The sequence below is a fragment of the Pagrus major genome, chromosome 24, assembly GCF_040436345.1.
Source record: "Pagrus major chromosome 24, Pma_NU_1.0".
Taxonomy (NCBI): domain Eukaryota; kingdom Metazoa; phylum Chordata; class Actinopteri; order Spariformes; family Sparidae; genus Pagrus; species Pagrus major.
This window is the reverse complement of record NC_133238.1, coordinates 8,102,936-8,120,346: the sequence shown is the minus strand read 5'-3', so window position 1 is coordinate 8,120,346 and position 17,411 is coordinate 8,102,936. Positions and strand designations below refer to the sequence as shown.

At 39.2% G+C, this 17,411-nt stretch overlaps 1 protein-coding gene across 2 annotated transcripts in view; it reads left to right on the top strand.

Moving 5' to 3' along the window:
• Nucleotides 1-17,411, top strand: part of LOC140992162 (interleukin-1 receptor accessory protein-like 1) — a 229,507-nt gene that overhangs the window by 61,563 nt on the left and 150,533 nt on the right. For both annotated transcript variants that reach the window (XM_073462433.1, XM_073462432.1), the window contains exon 2: nt 11,026-11,305. In XM_073462433.1, the coding sequence (XP_073318534.1) occupies nt 11,026-11,305 (280 nt within the window). The remainder of the gene's footprint in view (nt 1-11,025; nt 11,306-17,411) is intronic.

The following is a 17,411-nucleotide window of genomic DNA, read 5'->3' as shown; positions in this document are numbered from 1 at the left end:
TTTTATGGGTGCTATTTAGCGTGAGAGGGGAAAACAGGCCTAATCACCTCTATAGAGTCAAACACGCTGATTTACACACAGCTGTGAAGATAAATGTGCTTCTGTTTCTATGTAATTGTCTGCAGTTCTACTTCTTATGCAGGTAAGGAGTCCATTTACTCTTCTGCATCCTTATAATCTACCAAATGAAATTAGTGAAACATGCTACTCTTTCGCCTGTTTGTGAAACAGGCATTCAGTTAATAACCAGTGATTTAATTGTGTACATGTGTGGTTTTAAACACTTGTTGTTTAGAAGGTCCTTCACATTATTAAAAGTCCTCCCACATGATGTGTTTTCTATTTCCCTTTTTCAATTAACATACGATTTGGTAAGTTGACTACTTTAGCTAAACAAAGATTGTTTTGTTTGTCTTTAGAAGCTAATTATTTCAGTCCAATTTATTTTATTTTTCTTATGAAATATAGATATAATATAAAAATGCACATCTCTTTCTCACAGCCCAAAGTGATGTCTTCAAATTGCCTTTTTTGTCTAACCAACAGTTCCTATCACGAAAGACAAAGAAAGCAGCAAATCCTTACATTTAGGATGCTGGAACCAGCAAATGTAGCAAATGAAATTTATTCTTGAAATAATTGTAATTTTCTTTTAATTGATGAAACTGACTAATCAATGCGTGCTTGCAGATGCATCAAGATTGACTAACCATTTGAGAAAACTCTTTTAGCAGACGTCTTTGCCTTACGGTGCTCAGCAGCTTGTGAGACTTTTTGTAACTGAAAAATAGAAGCATGTCCTCATCTGTTGAGTCGCACCCATGAAAGGCAAAACACAGTCTTGTTTATGGAAGTTAAGTCAAATTCAGTGATGATTGTCACACCTTTTGCAAATGTCACACCTTTCACATGTTATGTTTTGGACTGGTTCTTGCAGATGAGAAAATAATTGGAAGACGAGATCAAAAAAGTTTGTGGTGCTTATCGTTGATCGGTTGACGAATTGATTTAAAAAATGATAAAATGAATGAGTTGTATCTGTTGTAGGTCCACGGGTGGAGATATGCTGTGTTCATATTTTGTGCCAGACAACTGTTGCCTACCTCTGTGTGTGTGTGTGTGCGTGTGTGCGTGTGTGTGTATTTCCCCCTGGGCCTTTTTCCTGATTCTCTTCCCTGCAAGAGTCCATCTGGGCAAAGTCAGGCAAAGTCCCCTTTTCCCATCAGCTACCTCTCTGTGCTCCCTGCATTTAACCTGTGATTGGAGACAGCAGGTGTCACTCTCCGTGGAGGCCGTGTCCAATCAGAGGAGCTGAATCTGATACAGAAGGGGGAAGCTGGGAAGATTGTGGGCAATGTTTATTTTGCGATAGGAAGCAAAAGGTTGTTTTTTTTATTTCCCCTTGTCCCCCCCCCCCCCCCCCCAATCACACATGAGTATTTGCATATAAATGACAGCCCAGTGGCTGTCAAGAAAAAGAGGGAGTTGGGGAGAGAGAGACAAATGAAGATGAAGTGTCATGAGGGTAAAGTGCAGGCGAGATGAGGAGAGATAGAGCTGTTTTATCTGCTAGTGAGGAACGGGTAGGAGGATGGGAGGTAAATGTCACCACAATCATGAAATAGGCTGGGCAGCTGGAGTCACCCAGCAAAAATATCAATCTTTTCATCTACATTAAATCCTACATTTTTGTCACTTATGAAAACAAGACAAAAAAATACACATATTTAGATGTCCTTTTCTTTGAATTTGAAGGAACAGTTGAGTGTTTTGGGAAATAGACTCACTGGCGCTCTTGGTCCAATAGGTTATGATAACATACAATTCACCCAAATAGTTGTTGCAAACTTCAAAGGCGGCAGCATCACGAAAAAAATGATCCAAAAGGGTAGCAAACATGAGCAATCCGACAGTCACACAGGTTGCAAATAAGCAAATTAGATAAACATATTCATGGTTTCACTAAACTTGTTGCTAATAATTTCCATTGCACAGAAAAACTTGAGTGCACACAAATACGTTAAGGATGGGGGGTGAAAGTTGAACCAGGATGTCTGTGAAACAGACATGTTGTATAGTAACTCAAAAATATATATGCCTACTACATTGACTTAAATGAAATAAAATACACAGTTAACATTCCAGGCATAAAAATGAACAGAATGTACAAAAAACCCCACAATTTGGGATTTCACATTTATTGCATGTTTACCCATTGATGCATCCGACTATATCACAGGTTGCTTGATACAGTCAATGAGCGCATTGTTTGGACTCTTTGGATGACACAGCCAGGCATGCTATTTGCCCCCGCCTCCTGTTTTTATGCTTAACATGTCCTTACTCCAGCTCTGTAGATAACATGCAAACATTAGATTGATCTACTTTTCCCATTCTTGGAAAGAAAGTGACAAAGCATATTTCCCTACATGTTGGACTATTCCTTTAACATTCTCTTTACTGCCTCCCTTTATATTTATAGATAACTGTTCACCTCCAAGTGGTTGCACATTCTCCTTTATGCCACCATATGGCCCATAACTCTGGTCATTTCAGCATTAACACTTCCTTATTGTTGCAGTGCCATTAAACCAGCAGTATAGGGACCTTCATTTCCCTCTTTCAATTTTGAAAATAAATAATTTTCTGGTCAAGTACAAGGCCTGAGTCTTTCTTAGTGTTCCAGAGGTCCTACGGTGTGTGTCTTGGGGATGTGTGTGAACTTACTCTCACATGCAGATGGCCTTGGCTGATTGCTTTATTGGTTGATGACTCATTCTCTTTTTCAACCTGCTGGAGGTACTTCAATCACGCAGAAATCTCCTCCTGCACGCCTGCAGCTGAGAGGTTACCTTTCCCACACATCAGGGCTATATTCCTCTTAATTGAGACCTACTCTGCTGCGACAGCGTTTTCACAAGGTGGAAAATGGCAGGTCAAGATTTCGAGACGTCTCTCACCCATGCCTCCCTCCCTTGGCAAAAAGTGGCTGTGAAGTTGATAAGTTCCTTTAGGGATCCTGGAGCCAGGCCAGCTAAGACACTACACTTCATGAGGGCAAGTAAAGGTTGATGTCGCATCACCTCATAGATTGTGTGTGTGTAGATGTGTGTACGAATGCTTATGTGTTTATCCAATCAGCCATGGCCTAATGTATGCACACCTTTCTGATTGAATTACACTGGAGCTTTTATGGAGAAAAATGGTAGTGAACCATCTCCTTGAATGCTTATTGGAGAACAGACACTTTGTGGGTGTCTCAGCGGCGACCTGACTCAATCTGCATGCGATTACCCCTCAGCAGACCTGTAACCCAATTTATGAGCTGATCACCTTCTCTCCAGGACAAGCACATGCTCATTCTCAAGTGACAGTAAAATGGAGCGAGAACGCAATGACATAACATTTGTTTGGCTTTATTGCGGTGCCCTTTAAACCAGATATGCATCATGTTTTTTTGGGGTTTTTTTCTAATGCAAGTTTACTAGCATCTGTGTTGCGTCGTTTTAGATTTATTTTTTAAACACATTTTAGTATGACCTATATATCAATATGAAGAAGCTCCTCTTAAACAGGCAACCTACTTTCTATAAAGCCACATGCATTTTAATGCTCTTTTTCAGATGATAAGTGGAAAATGCCTTGAGGCTGATTTTCAGTGTGTTGCTTTAAGAGTGAGGGTCAAATTAAAACAAGAAATTGTGTTTCAGTGAGAAGAAATGCTTTGAATATACATTATATTTTGAAAGTATAATTAGCCTTACGACTCAAAAGGCTTTTGTAAAAGTCTTCTTTAACTCAACCTTGATTTTAATGTATACTGTGGTTTACATTTGCATTCAGACCTTGGGTGGTGATTTTTATAAAGAAATTTTACTATTTAAAAATGCATCGGTGCAGCCAATTACCTTTGGCATCACAACCTTTTTTTTCTTTCTTCCATTTAAATCACACCCTTGGTTTGGTTTTGGTTACAATCATAAAACATGAGGATAGGAGCCTTTTTTATAAGTGTGGCCTTACACAGTGGCACAAATGAGACAAACATGACAAGTATAAAAACAAGGCAGGCCTGACAAATGGCCATTGCCTTTGTTTAATGGCGTGGTTAAATCAGGATGTGGCCAGAAGACCCCATTTTGTTGTGGCGTCAGTGAATGTGGCTCTATTAAATCCTGATTTCCATGCAGAGTGACGTGCAAACATTTGTTCTGAGATCATTTGGCAAAACATGACAGCTGACCGTTAGCTGTTACCATTTCTCCAGCTGACAAACAGAATTGTTGGACACACTCACGGACAGCGACTGAGGAATTGCCCCTTTTTACTTACGGGTCATATGTAGTGGAGCTGCAAACGCTGCTTATGCTTGATGGTCCCAGTCGCTGAAGAGCTGCCGGAGTTGTTATTATCACTCAGCAGATTGGCCAATTCCCTTACCAATTGTGATCCAGCAGAATGGAAATCTGGTGAGCAGGGAAATGTTAATCGAGTTCAATTAGGCTTTGTACCATGTTTGTTTCCTGCCAACAGATTATGCAGAATCCCTACCCTCACTTACTGAAATGAACGATAACCCTCTGTCAAAAGTCTGAAACGGGCAATTTGAGGATAGGTCGAAGATAACAGATATATGTGCTAGCAAGCGCCTCATGTCGGTATTAAGAGATAAATACAGCAGGCCCTTTGAAACAGTCGAGCTGGAGTACACCCTTAAAAGAAAATTAATTTAGGACTTTTGATGCTTTTATTTTTTTCTGTAACTTCTCTGTTAAACTGGGGTATTTTCAAAGCTCTGTGCAGTAATCGAATGCCTCCGGGTGGTTTAACAAGCATATTTTATCTGACAGTATTTTCACTGTTGAAAAGACCCACATTTACATGTTGCATATGTTTTCCGTAGTAATCAACCATTTCACTTTTTATCACTCTTTATTTCTTCATTTGTCTTTTTTATCAGATGCATATTAATTGGTATGTAATTTAATTATTTAGTCCAAAGATTGTAATATGTTTTACCAAACCAGCTATGCAGACACATTCGTCCTAATTTGCAATATATAATTAACTCTATTGTAGTAGCAAATATTATGGTACTCGGACTCATCAGAATAACTCTTTTCTAATTTGTGTGACATTATTTTTCTTCACAAAGAGGGAAAATGTTCGGGTTTAGAAAGAAAATTGAGTGGATGAGCATTTATTTGCAGTGTTGAAAGGAGATGACATTGATATTCTGTCTGATGTTTGGCAGTGAAGCATTTAGTGTGTTTTTTTCTGGTGCAAATGCAGTCTGTGCAGCCAAACTGAAAAGACGTCTGAGTAAATCTCTATTTCTTTTCAGTCTGGGCCAACAGAATATGTTATGGGTGCAAAGACTGGTTTAGTGGTCAGCTAGTGGGACGTATTGGAAAAGTACCATTTTTTATGTTCATCGTTAAATATTCAGATGCTTTACTCAAGTAAACATTAGTCTTCAAAATTATCAATCAAATAAATTTCAGTAAGAGTACATAAGTTTCATCTTCAAATGTACTTAAGTGTCACAAGTAAAAGTAGTCTGAGTCTTAATGCAAAGAAACTACAGTTATCAAATTGATATGGAAAAGTTAAATATAAGACAGTATTTCCTTTTTGAAATATAGAAGAGCAGAAGTATGAAGAAATAATCAAGTATGTAAAGACCTTACCACCAAATCCACCGTCTGCATTGGTAAATTGTATAGTTGAGACAGCACAACCAACTGGGCAAAGTGGGCAGCTGCCACAGACAACAGGGCCCGCTAAAGCTCCTGGTTCACTGCAAGCGAACTGCTTTTGGCTCTCTTGATTGTTAAATCATTTGTAAGGGAATTTGCACCACTAAACAACAATGTCAGCATAGGTGGATCCTTCTTTATTAGATTTATTTTGTGGTTATGTCTTTCAGATGGACCCTGTGTCAAAATCTGTCTTGGAGACATTTTTTTTTTTTGTCATACATATAGTGTTCTCATAGTATTCCTTAATAGAGTTGTGTTCAGTGAAATGACCACAAACACAAGCTCAGTATGATTGCAGTGAAGGAGAATTGGTAGCACTGGACTTAACAGGAACTTTAAGGTGACATTGTACACATTGTACATGGAAGCAGTCAGTGGAGGGCCAATAGAGGCTCAGCCTCATGGCCCCCTGGCAGGTTAATCTGAACCATGCACATGTTAAAACGTCTTATTCTGCTGCCAGTCTATAGTGTCTACTGCAATAGTAGCGATTGGTATGTTCCAGAGAGAAATTAGAGAAACTCTCTTTTTCTTGGAAAGAAAAAATAAATCTGTGATGTTGCCTTGTACCCCACAGCCCTGAGGGGCAAGTCAACATGTCATGACATCATGTTAACCTCAATCTGGGAAAACATCCCCTATCTAGAGCCATCAAAACAAATCAACTTTCACTGGTGTGGTGAGGTCTGTTTTATTCCACAGACGTAAAGAGGCTGTGGGGGTCCTGTTTTATGAATACATGTTGGTCTTTTTTAAATTTGTGAAGGGCTGTGTCCGAGCTAAAACGGGGTCTTACTGTGAGTACTTTCTAGTACAGTAATTTCATAAATGAACTAGGTTGCTGTCTATCACTATTTGATAGTATGACTACAAGTAATGTGTGAGAACTGTGAAGTGTGTGTCTGTGTCGATTTATTCACCACTGCAGTGTACCAATGAGCAAGTCACTGCATCATAAACTCCGAGATAAAGAACATATGTTTTTTGGACTCTTGAATGTGTGTGTTTTGTGTGCATATACGCCTAAGAGAAAATAAAGTTTAGCTCCATGCTCACTTTTGCCAAACTAATCTTGTTCTCTGTTTGAGCTGCTGCCTGCTTATATGACCTTTTACACTCCACAGCTGTTTTTATTAGTTGTGAGAGTAAAACACTTTAGAGTCTCAATTAGGACACATGATTAGAAGTGAAACCATCTTGGCTATGTGTCTTACCTTAAGCCTTCAAGTTATTATCGTCCACAAACTAATTAGCAAGTTCTTGATAAGCGAGGGTAGACCCTTCTGTTGCCATAGCAACAGTTAGACTTAATCACAGTGAAAGGATTGTGGTGTCGGTTAGCTCGCAGAGCGCACACCGCCTTCTCATGCATTTGTGTTTGCTTCATTTTGTTTCTAGTTATTCATTCTTTGTACAAATTAGGTTGTTTTTTTCATTGTCTTGCTCCTGGGAGGACTCATAATTGGGGAAATCAAAAAGAGGTTTAGAGGGTGATGTCAAAACGTTGCCTCCGAACGCAGTGTTCTCAGCCTCTTAAAATGAAGACAGCAACTTATTGTTGCAGATTTACGATTAGGGAAGGCGCTGCAGTTTTGGCACAGTCGCCACCGTTAAAATAAGGTGTAAATTCTCCATATTCAGCATTTAAAGGAAATGTTAATCCTCAAATACTGTACTACTCTAAAACTAAACTGTACATTGTATATTCTGAGTCTTTGGTGAATTCTAGGACCAGTTGTATGATATAGTGCAGTATTTTAACTTCCATTGTACCAATTTGTCACTAACCTTCACCTTTTCGAGGAAAGCCTTTCAACAACCTCCAGAGAACATAGATGAAGTGGACTTTTGATAAAACAAATAGGGATTTGCTAACCAGAAAATTAATCACCAACTGTTTTGCCAATCAATTAATTATTTGTCATGTATCAAGCAAAAGCTCTCAAAAAAGGAAAACACAGTCTGGTTTTAGCTTCCAAGATGGAGTATTTTCTGCTTTTCTCAGTTTTATATTATGGTAAATAAAATATCTGAAGGTTTTGGACTACTGGCCGGACAAACCAAGCATAGACAGATTTCTGAATACGTTGATCCTTTTATTTATTTCAATTTGAGATTAAATTAATACATTGATTATAATTAATGAATACTTTAACTTCAGAGTGGGTAAAGGCCAACCAGATAAATCTAAGAAGGTAACAAATATAAGGAAATTAAATAAACCAACCTCCTTAATAAATGGTAGAAAGCAAGTTTGAGTTATCTACTGAGTCATCATCTGAAAGGAGCCAATCACCTGTGGGAGCCCATAGCTGGTGCAACAATCAGCTCCTGTCCTGGCACACACTCATTTTCATTCATACATACTGTAAGCACCTGACACACGTATGTCTAATTTCACACTGATGGAAAGAAACTTGTATATCAAGATACAAAAGCAGCCATATCATGTACTGCTTTGCATTCTGGTATACTGAGGCTTTTTTTTAGTGGAGAAATCGGTTTCCTTGCCTTTGAGATAGACTTCTCCACTCAGTTTTTGACTATTGAACTTTGCTCTTTGACTCCGATGGATTGTCATCATTTTTTTACTGCAAGTTTTTAGTAACTGGTGGATCTTTTGTTATCAAACTCCTCTCTATCTGCGCTTGAAGTATTTCAGTCTGATATGATGTTATCCTCATTTTCACTGCGCAAGTGATTTAGAGCATGCTTTTTCATTTTATTTTTTCTCCAGCTCCTTAAGCACCCACAAGTGTTGTTGCTGCTGCTCTGAGCACAACCCTTACAGTTCCACACAATACAATACGATAACATAAATCAACATGGTTAAATCAATTCCCCACCATCACCCGTCCCCCCGGTTACCCCCAACGACCGCCGCACATACAGCACCTCGCTGATTGGCGGCCGAGTTGCTTCTTTGGTAAATAAAACATTTATAGAGGCTCAATTAGCGAAGCCTGTTGAGTTCGCGGCAGCTGTGCTCGCCAGCTGTTTTTTAAAGGAAGAGTGATGCAGTGGGGTGAAGCGAGGGAGAAGAGGATGTCATGAACAGGCAGGGAAAAATGGAAAGGGGGAGATGAAGCAGGCAGCGTTTGTTTTTGATTCAGTCTGGACCCACTTTGCTTTTCAAACATAGGAGAAGCGATTTGTCAGTGTGTAAAAATGTATCTGTATCCAGTGGAGTTAAAGCCTCTTTAAGCTCTCTAGCTTTTATCTGATTCATTAATGTCGTGAATATTCCAATGAAAATACAGACAGTGTAACTGCGTGCAATTAAGCTTGAAGAAAATTAATGAATGCTTGATTCGAATAAGGATAGCAGTGGATGTTTTTAAAATGCAGCGCTTACTTTTTAGTTTATAGTATTCAACTCATTTAAATTTTAAAAAGATTGTATTCACCAAATCATCCCCTATTATTTTGAGCTTCTGGTATGGGAAAAAAGATAATAAAAGGTGTCTGCACTGAAGAATCAATGTCAGGAATATGACTGGGAATGAAATTGAGCGTAATTACGCATAAACAATTACAATTTACTAGGCCGTTGTTATGGTCAACTATGCCTGTAAAGTCACTTGCCATTTCATTGTAAACCTTATTGTAAAGTTGTCATTCGAGGCATTGATTTGATCCCCTCAACCGAACCTGCTCAGAGCTGTGCAGCGTAGGTTACCATAGCGATTTGCCCCATTTAAAATTGTGCCATGCTCGTGAAACAAGTTAAGTTAAGCCCTCAGAAAGCTGGCTAACCAACTAATCTTGCTTCATAATACAGTCCACAGCTCACCTGAGAGATGTTTTTCCCTGTCTCTTGGCGAACCCCATTCTTAAAATCCACCCACATGTCTTTTTACATACCTCTGTGTTAAAATCTCAATCAAGAAGGCAGGGGTTTTGTGTTGCCTGTGTGAGTTTTCCCTGGTGTGTGAGTTTCCCCTGGTGTGTGAGAAGTTGGTAAGGATTAAGTGTCAATTTAATATTTGGTGTTTCTCATGAATCTTATATAAAGCCAAAGACTAAAAATAAAGTCTAAGAATCCAAACCTTCCCTTCGCCTGCAGAGCATGAATAATGCAGTTATTATTCAATCTTTGAAAGTCTTTTCGACTGACAGTTGGTGGGCTTTATTAGATGTCTTAACAGGAAGACCCCTATTGCTTAGCCTTGCCATGTGCAGCTGCACTATATGAGACTAGCAACTTTTTCATTTATATAACTGAAAACAGGATTTGAGAACTAAAGACAGTCTGATAGCTTTAGGAAATAAATGCAGACCTACAGCAACTTCTAGGTTTTGTGAGGTAAAATGTTGTTAGTGCTGTTTAAAGGGTTATTGATGGTGGATTATACACAATTTACTGACTTAATGTATGAGATAGTGACGCACTAGTCAAATATAAATACTGTAATATTTGTAGGTGAAAAGCAATGATCGAATGCTAAGAGTTCAGTTTTCCTTTTCCTCCCATGCATATAAATTGAGTCCTGAACAAAGGATGTTGGATTTCTTCCAAGACTAAACCTGAAGCATCAGTTTTTTGTTGTTTTATCATCTGAAATACAATGACCTTTGACCTTGATCACAGTAGGTGTGTGTGTGTGTGTGTGTGTGTGTGTGTGTGTGTGTGTGTGTAAAGTGTAATGTATACAAAGAAAGAGAGATAATATACATTAATCCTCTTCACATTCAAAAGGGTATTGGTAATGAAACATTTCAACATATGTACACATTATATGTACAACTGCTCTTTGCTTTGAATTCATTTTGGCACTAATATTGTAATGGCCTCATTTGCTTTATGTGTTGTTGTGAACCACAAAAGGAGACATAGTAAAGATCAGTGCTGCATTGAGGGAAAGGGAGTCTTGACTGATTGTGATGCAAAGATTGCTGGCAAAGCACATGAACAAACAGCACTGAAAGTGGTCTTGTCCTGGTGCCACATACCCTTTCATAATTACAAATTATTATTATAATTCCAGAAAGGAAGACAAGATCAGGGCAATGGTAGAGAAAATTGAACGTTAAATGCATTCCAAACTGCAAATGAAAATGAAAATCACTTACTTCTAGTCTAGACTTTGCTTAGAGATAATATCATTTCCACATCAAAGTAAATTCTTATAAATAACTACCTATACGTAGTTTTCTGTTTAAGACAAACTTAAGATCAAAAGTCTATTTTATAAATGTAGCCACTGGTCTTTCTTCCTGGCAACTCTTGCTTAGTTCTGCTTTTCTCTGTCCTTTTTTTCAGTGGAAGGCTGCACCGATTGGTCAGTGGACTACCTGAAATACAAGGTGCTTCTGGGGGAACCTGTACGGATTAAGTGTGCTTTATTCTATGGATATATACGGGCCAACTACACCCATGCGCAGAGCGCAGGACTTAGCCTTATGTGGTACAAAAGTGCAGGACACGGGGACTTCGAGGAACCCATCAGTTTTGACGGCACAAGGATGAGCAAGGAGGAGGATGCCATATGGTTTCGACCAGCAGAGTTGGACGATGTGGGTTACTATTCCTGCGTATTAAGGTAAGGTCCTCCTCTCTTTTTTTTTAAAACTAGCCTTACAGAGAGATATACCTTATGCTGTTCTCTTCATTGCTATAAAATTGTAAATTGTTGCTTTTATGTTTTTTGCTTTCAACTGGAGCAAGCATTCATGAGAAACTCTTCCTCCATTTTGGACTTGTTTTGCCAGTAGCATGTCAGTAACATAGTGGGGGTAAATAAAATTTTCTGGAACCCTGCAGGCAAGAGTAAAGCTATGTTAAAGCCCTCCCCTGTTGATTTCTAATGAAGTCTCTCATCTCCGGCCAAAAAGCACTGGTCCTTGGTCCACAGAGCATCGTCTAACAGTATGAGGCCCCTTTGCTTTCACTTTCTATGCTAAATTATTTCTTTATTCTCCTCTGGGGGACAGTAAGCCATTAGGTGCAGTTGGTAAATCCATAACTCTCCGGCCCTCACAAGTCCTTCTTTCTGAAACCGTGCAAGAGCGAAGAGTGAGATGAAAGAGAATGGACAGTAATTCAGCACAGGAAGATTGAGGAAAGGGAAGAGGCAGCAAAGATAAAAAGGAAAAAAGCAGGGGACTCGTACTATCTTCCTTTTCCACTTGCCTGATGGTAGAGGTAGACAATTGTTTGATTTATGAGTTCTATAATGTGGTGAAATTTCTGGCTTCCTAGCTCATATTGGCAGAAGTTTTCATTAACGTAGAGGTTGTCTGTGGCCAGCTGGAAAGAAGAAGCAAAGCCGCTGCCTTAAATCCCATAAAAAGTCCTTTTTTCACAGGACAGGGGGAACTTTGAAACACATCTTCCTCTAGGAAAGGAATGCAATCTTTTTTTAAAATTTAGAATAATCCACAGAACCAGTCACATTTGATCCTGAACACAAATGATTCAGAACATTTGTTACACTGGCATTAAAGGGTGAATTATGTACTCTTGAGCAGTTGCATTCAGCATAGGTTTCCTTGTGTTTCACAAGCTTTTAGCCATTACTATTCATCACCATTAGCACTCTTCCCCTTTGCTGTGACGGCCGCCGTGAATAGAAACGGGCAGCACCAGTCCAACAATTCTCATGGCTCTATTCAACGACGTTGGCAGCATTTTCTGGAGGTAGACAATCAGTCAGCTCAGAGTTATTGTGTAATCACGCAGAAAGTAGAGCCATGAGATTTGATTTGGACGAGTAGTGCTGCTTTGTCGCCAGTCTTCACCATTCAGAACCAAATTATGAGGCAACACTTATTTGCCCATCACGGAGAGAAATAACAATAGTTCCTGAATGCAGAGTACTTTTCCATCACCCAGGATTTCTCCCTGTAGGCATTTCTTTGGACTATTGTTGCCTATATTTGCTTTCTGGAGGCCATAACTGTGTTTTTACATTGTAGAGAAGACAAGAATGTTCTTTTTAATGCTTTACTTTCAGCTCTAAATATGTGCCAGTCAGATTGAGCATATTTACAAATCTGACCTTTTATTTGCAATGCCAGCATTGACACTACTATCAGCTCAACTGATTCTCAGTGTAAAGCCCCTGTAGATGGTGGTGTTTAGATCCACACACTGTTTTAGAAAACAGACACACATGAGGTTTATTAAAACAGTGAAACTGAACAAATACGGTAACGTTGTGCTGAGACATAAACAATGATCACCAAGCCGCCAAAACTGTTCTTAAAGTTACTTATTTGACATTATGCATTATGCATATCTCCGACCAATTGTTAATATAAAAATATTTTAAGTACATCTTTTAAAGTTGATATAAATCTATATAGTTTTTTATATGCATAGTTTTTGCTGTAGTTTTCCTAAGTCTCCTCTGAATACATAAAATCAAAAGTGAACATATTACATTGGAGCTCCTTCAGGTTAAAGCCACCAGCTGTATTCATTGAACACCTCAGAAAAGAAAGGAAAAAACATTCATTTGTCACAAGGTGTTTACTGTCAGTTTTGCAACAGTTGACTTGAAGACATAAGCTAAATAATGACCAGCGTTGCACATGCTTTATTATATAGTAATAACTTATTAACCTTGTAGGTAAAGGGCGTTTTCTCTTGACTGGCTCATTAGTCAGCTCTATACAGTGGCATACGGTGGCTTTTAACAGGGGGAAGGGCCTGCTTAAAAGGCTTGGGAGGATTAGGTTATTGGATACTTAGTGTGTGTGCGTGCGTGTGTGTGTGCATTTGCGTGTGTGCGTGTGTCACATGTTTAGTTTAATGCAGCGTTCTGAAGTGCATAGCAATGCATCAGAGTTGACCACATGGGACCATCAAATTAGAATGATTTATAGTCCTGTATTAGCATATACTGTGAGTTCTGTTGAGTGGAGCCACAATGCAGTAATATGGCCAATGTTCAGTCTGGATGACTGACAGAGCAATGGTTTCAAGGAATCAGACTTTTGATTGCTTTCTCATGCCACACATGAACTAAAATTGACGCTATATATGGTAGAAAATGTATTCCATATATGTCACGTGTTGTCATTCAGTGGCAGAGGTTAAATAGAGCCAAACCGAAGTGCTTTTGCAGTAATGATACTTAAACTACTGCTTTGAAAGTCTAAGCTATTAACCTCAAAATGGCTCCAGTATGACGTTTGCAACAACATTTGCCATTGTCACATTCTCATTATTCACTCAAGCGTTGACAACGTGTTAGGAATGGATTCATCCAATTTTACAAACGCATAGCACTGACGTGACTCATTTCAATTTCCAGTTGCTACCGCCAAATCAGAGGATTGCTCTTCTCTTTTGTCTCAGCAGCATGGGTCCTATAGATGATCAGTGCTTGCATATGTTAACATATCACATTTGGATTAGGCTCTTGGCAGTGTGTTTACTTGAGGATCCTCAGCCCTTTTGATACATGAAGGGACCCAGGGAATTAGAGCGCTCAGCGGTGGAACGAATGAATCACGGCACAACAATAAATCATCTCTCACTGGATACATTTCATACTTGAGCATGTCATAACAATTCAATCCCAGTTACTATGGGCTCCCATGACGTTATTGTCTAAAGGCAAGTACAGACACGAGTGTATCCAAGAATGTCATGCATGAGTGTTGAAGTTCTTGTCCTCAGACAACACCTAGAAATGATCGTTTCACTGTCTTTTGTGAAAGTGTTGGTCATCATTTACCATTTCTCTTGTCCCATTCAGCACTCAGTGCAGTGTGTAAGGATTACAGCTAGGCAGTAGTTTAATGTTCTTGTGTATCAAATTCCAGTGGAATACTATAATTATATGAACATTTGTGTTTCTGGATCATATTTTCTCTGAGGTAACTAGGGGAATCCTAAAAAACAGAAATGCATCTCAAACCATTCAATAATTGTTTCCTGGCTTAATAAGCATTTAAGCATTTTCCCTACATACCCATGTCCATGTAAAATTTGTTATTGATGGTCCTTCTCTGTCATGAAACAGCAGGGGAACTGTTTAACAGGGAGATTATTGAGCAGGACTACATGAAAAATGCATGCAGGTGGAATAGGCTGTCAACCAATACTCACTAATGAATAGAAAAAATACATTGTTGTGAAATTGCAAATCCTTCCTTTGTCATTTCAAGCATTGTATATGAATTCTCCAATGTCCTTATAGGGAATTAGAACCTAATCTGGTTTGCTTGGTGACTTTACTTGCGCTCTGACATTACAACACTTATCATAATTTATTAAATCATGCAGTATAGTTAAGGGGTTTTTGGATCAAAAAAATCACAAATGATAAACTGTGATAACAGTAAATGAGGCAGCATTTGTTTTTATTTGCTTTTGTCGTAACATATAGTAACATACTTTCTGTTGTAGGCAATCTTGTGTGAGTTTATGATATGACTCAGTACTATAGGAACTGTCAGAACTGTCCACAAGCTCTCCAGGGAAGAGATTTGTCTGCCAGTTGTCTGTGACAGGTGTTATTGCACTGGGCAAAGTTTAACAGTGTAGGCGGAATAATCATAATACACCCACATCGGGATGGCCGCAGCCAGTAAACACACAATGTTGCAGCACCTGTGTCAGTTTGCTGCCATGACACTTGGAGGCCAGTGTGTTATCCATCTATTGTTGAGCAAAATTCTGATATCCCAATTAAATGATTCCATTATTAATTTGTTGCAGTGTTCTGATGGGAAACTTTGGGTCCTGGCATTCATGTGGATGCCACTTGACACACTGAACTCATCCAAACCCGAACATAGATGCAGACAAAAATACACTGCCATCTGGAAGTGTTGTTGCCATGAGGGGCTGTACTTGGTCTGCAACAGTGTTTGGGTGGATATGCGTGGCAAGTGGCATCCACATGAAAGCCAGGACCCAAGGTTTCCCAGCAGAACACTGCATTGTAACAAGTTGATCACTGTTAGTAGCCTCACCTGCCAGTGGTTTTAATGTTTTGGCTGATCGGTTTTGGCTGTTTTGTTCTACCCAAGTCATAATTACTGCCAAGCTTACAAGCATAAAGACAAGACAAATGTCTGGTGAGCAGGACATCAGCAGACAAGTTTACCTGTGTGTGCTGCCCCTGTGAAAGAAAGCTCTGTGAAGTTTCAAAGAAACAGGCTTTGTGAGCAGCTTGAACACAGTGTGGTATAATACAGATGACAGAGGCACATCTGCACAGTGCAAAGAAGCACAAACATCTTAATAAGTTTTGCAGTTAGCAAAGTTTTCAAGTCTGAAAAGCAGCTGGGAGAAATGTTGCAGATAAACACAATTATTTCCAATTCAAATCATGTAGTTTCAAGTCCTTTCTTAATCAAGAGGCATGTTATTAATAGTGTTTGAGTCGACTTCACTTCTTGTTCTTGTTTCAAGATTTGTGTGAATGCTGTGAAGTAGAGCTATCTCACAACGCTTCAGTTTGTCATTTGTTAAACATATTAGATTAACTATGATGTTAAATTACTTGTAGGGTGGATTCTATTTATTACCGTACATCATTTATTTCTTTTATTCTCTATGATGCATGGTCACACATATATACACATATATACATATACACAAATACTTCCTTTTTGGCCTTGTTCCATGTTTTACATTATGCTCTGTCTCTACACTTGTGGCCTTCCTACCTGTCCTAACACAGGGCAGTGTGCCCATACTCCTCAAATCTTTGCGTATTTGCTCAGCTGCCGTTAAGCGTGTCAGAGGGCATCGTCATACACTAGCACACACACACACGCACAGACACAAACGCGACATGTCAGTTCTCTGCTCCCCTGAGACTAGCTGCCACTGACAGGAACTCCGATCTCTATGTAAAAGCAGGCCAACTTCAGCACGCGCACACATGCACACACTCACAACAGTATGAGCTTGTATGCCTGTCACTTTTACTCTCTTGTGTTGTCTCTCATGCACACACACACACACATAGATCTACATGCATTATGAACATATGAAGCCGGACCTATAACAATACCATATAGGAGCGGATGGGAGCAGATGAGCAGTGTCGTGTGTCAAATCGAGGTGTCTCAGATGTCTTACCCCGAGGAGCTCTGTTGTAGGCAGAGCAAAAACATCTGCAGTGGCAGAAAAAGCGCACACACACACACACACACACACACACACACACAGCCAGGCCATCCGGGTACTTGGAGGATACCACTAAGTCCCCAGGACTGCTGCAAGTGTCTCTGTAAGCCTATTAGCATTACAAAGTTGCTAATTCCTGCTATTTTATACCTCACTGACAGCAGAGACAGCCAAGTAAAAGCTGGTCTGGTTAACATCGTGACAGGAAAAAGAAAAAACATGCAGTAAATGTTTGGAAACGGTTCACCATTGATCTCAAAGTATGTGATTTAGACAGTAAAGTGTGTGTATTCAGTTTTTCTAGTTTTTTGTCTTTCATTTGACTCTCATCAACTGGGATCAGGAAAGTCCAAATCACATGTGTAAAAAAAGATATTTTAAAAGTAGAACAAAATGGCGGGCAAACGCTAAAATGGGGCAGTGTGCTGTAAATGACAGGATATTATTTCATAATCCAGTTCATCCAAGTTTCACTGCAGAGCCACAGCTCACCTGACATTCAAACTGATTTGTGCATGTCTGTTTTTACTTTGATACAATCACATGCATGATTT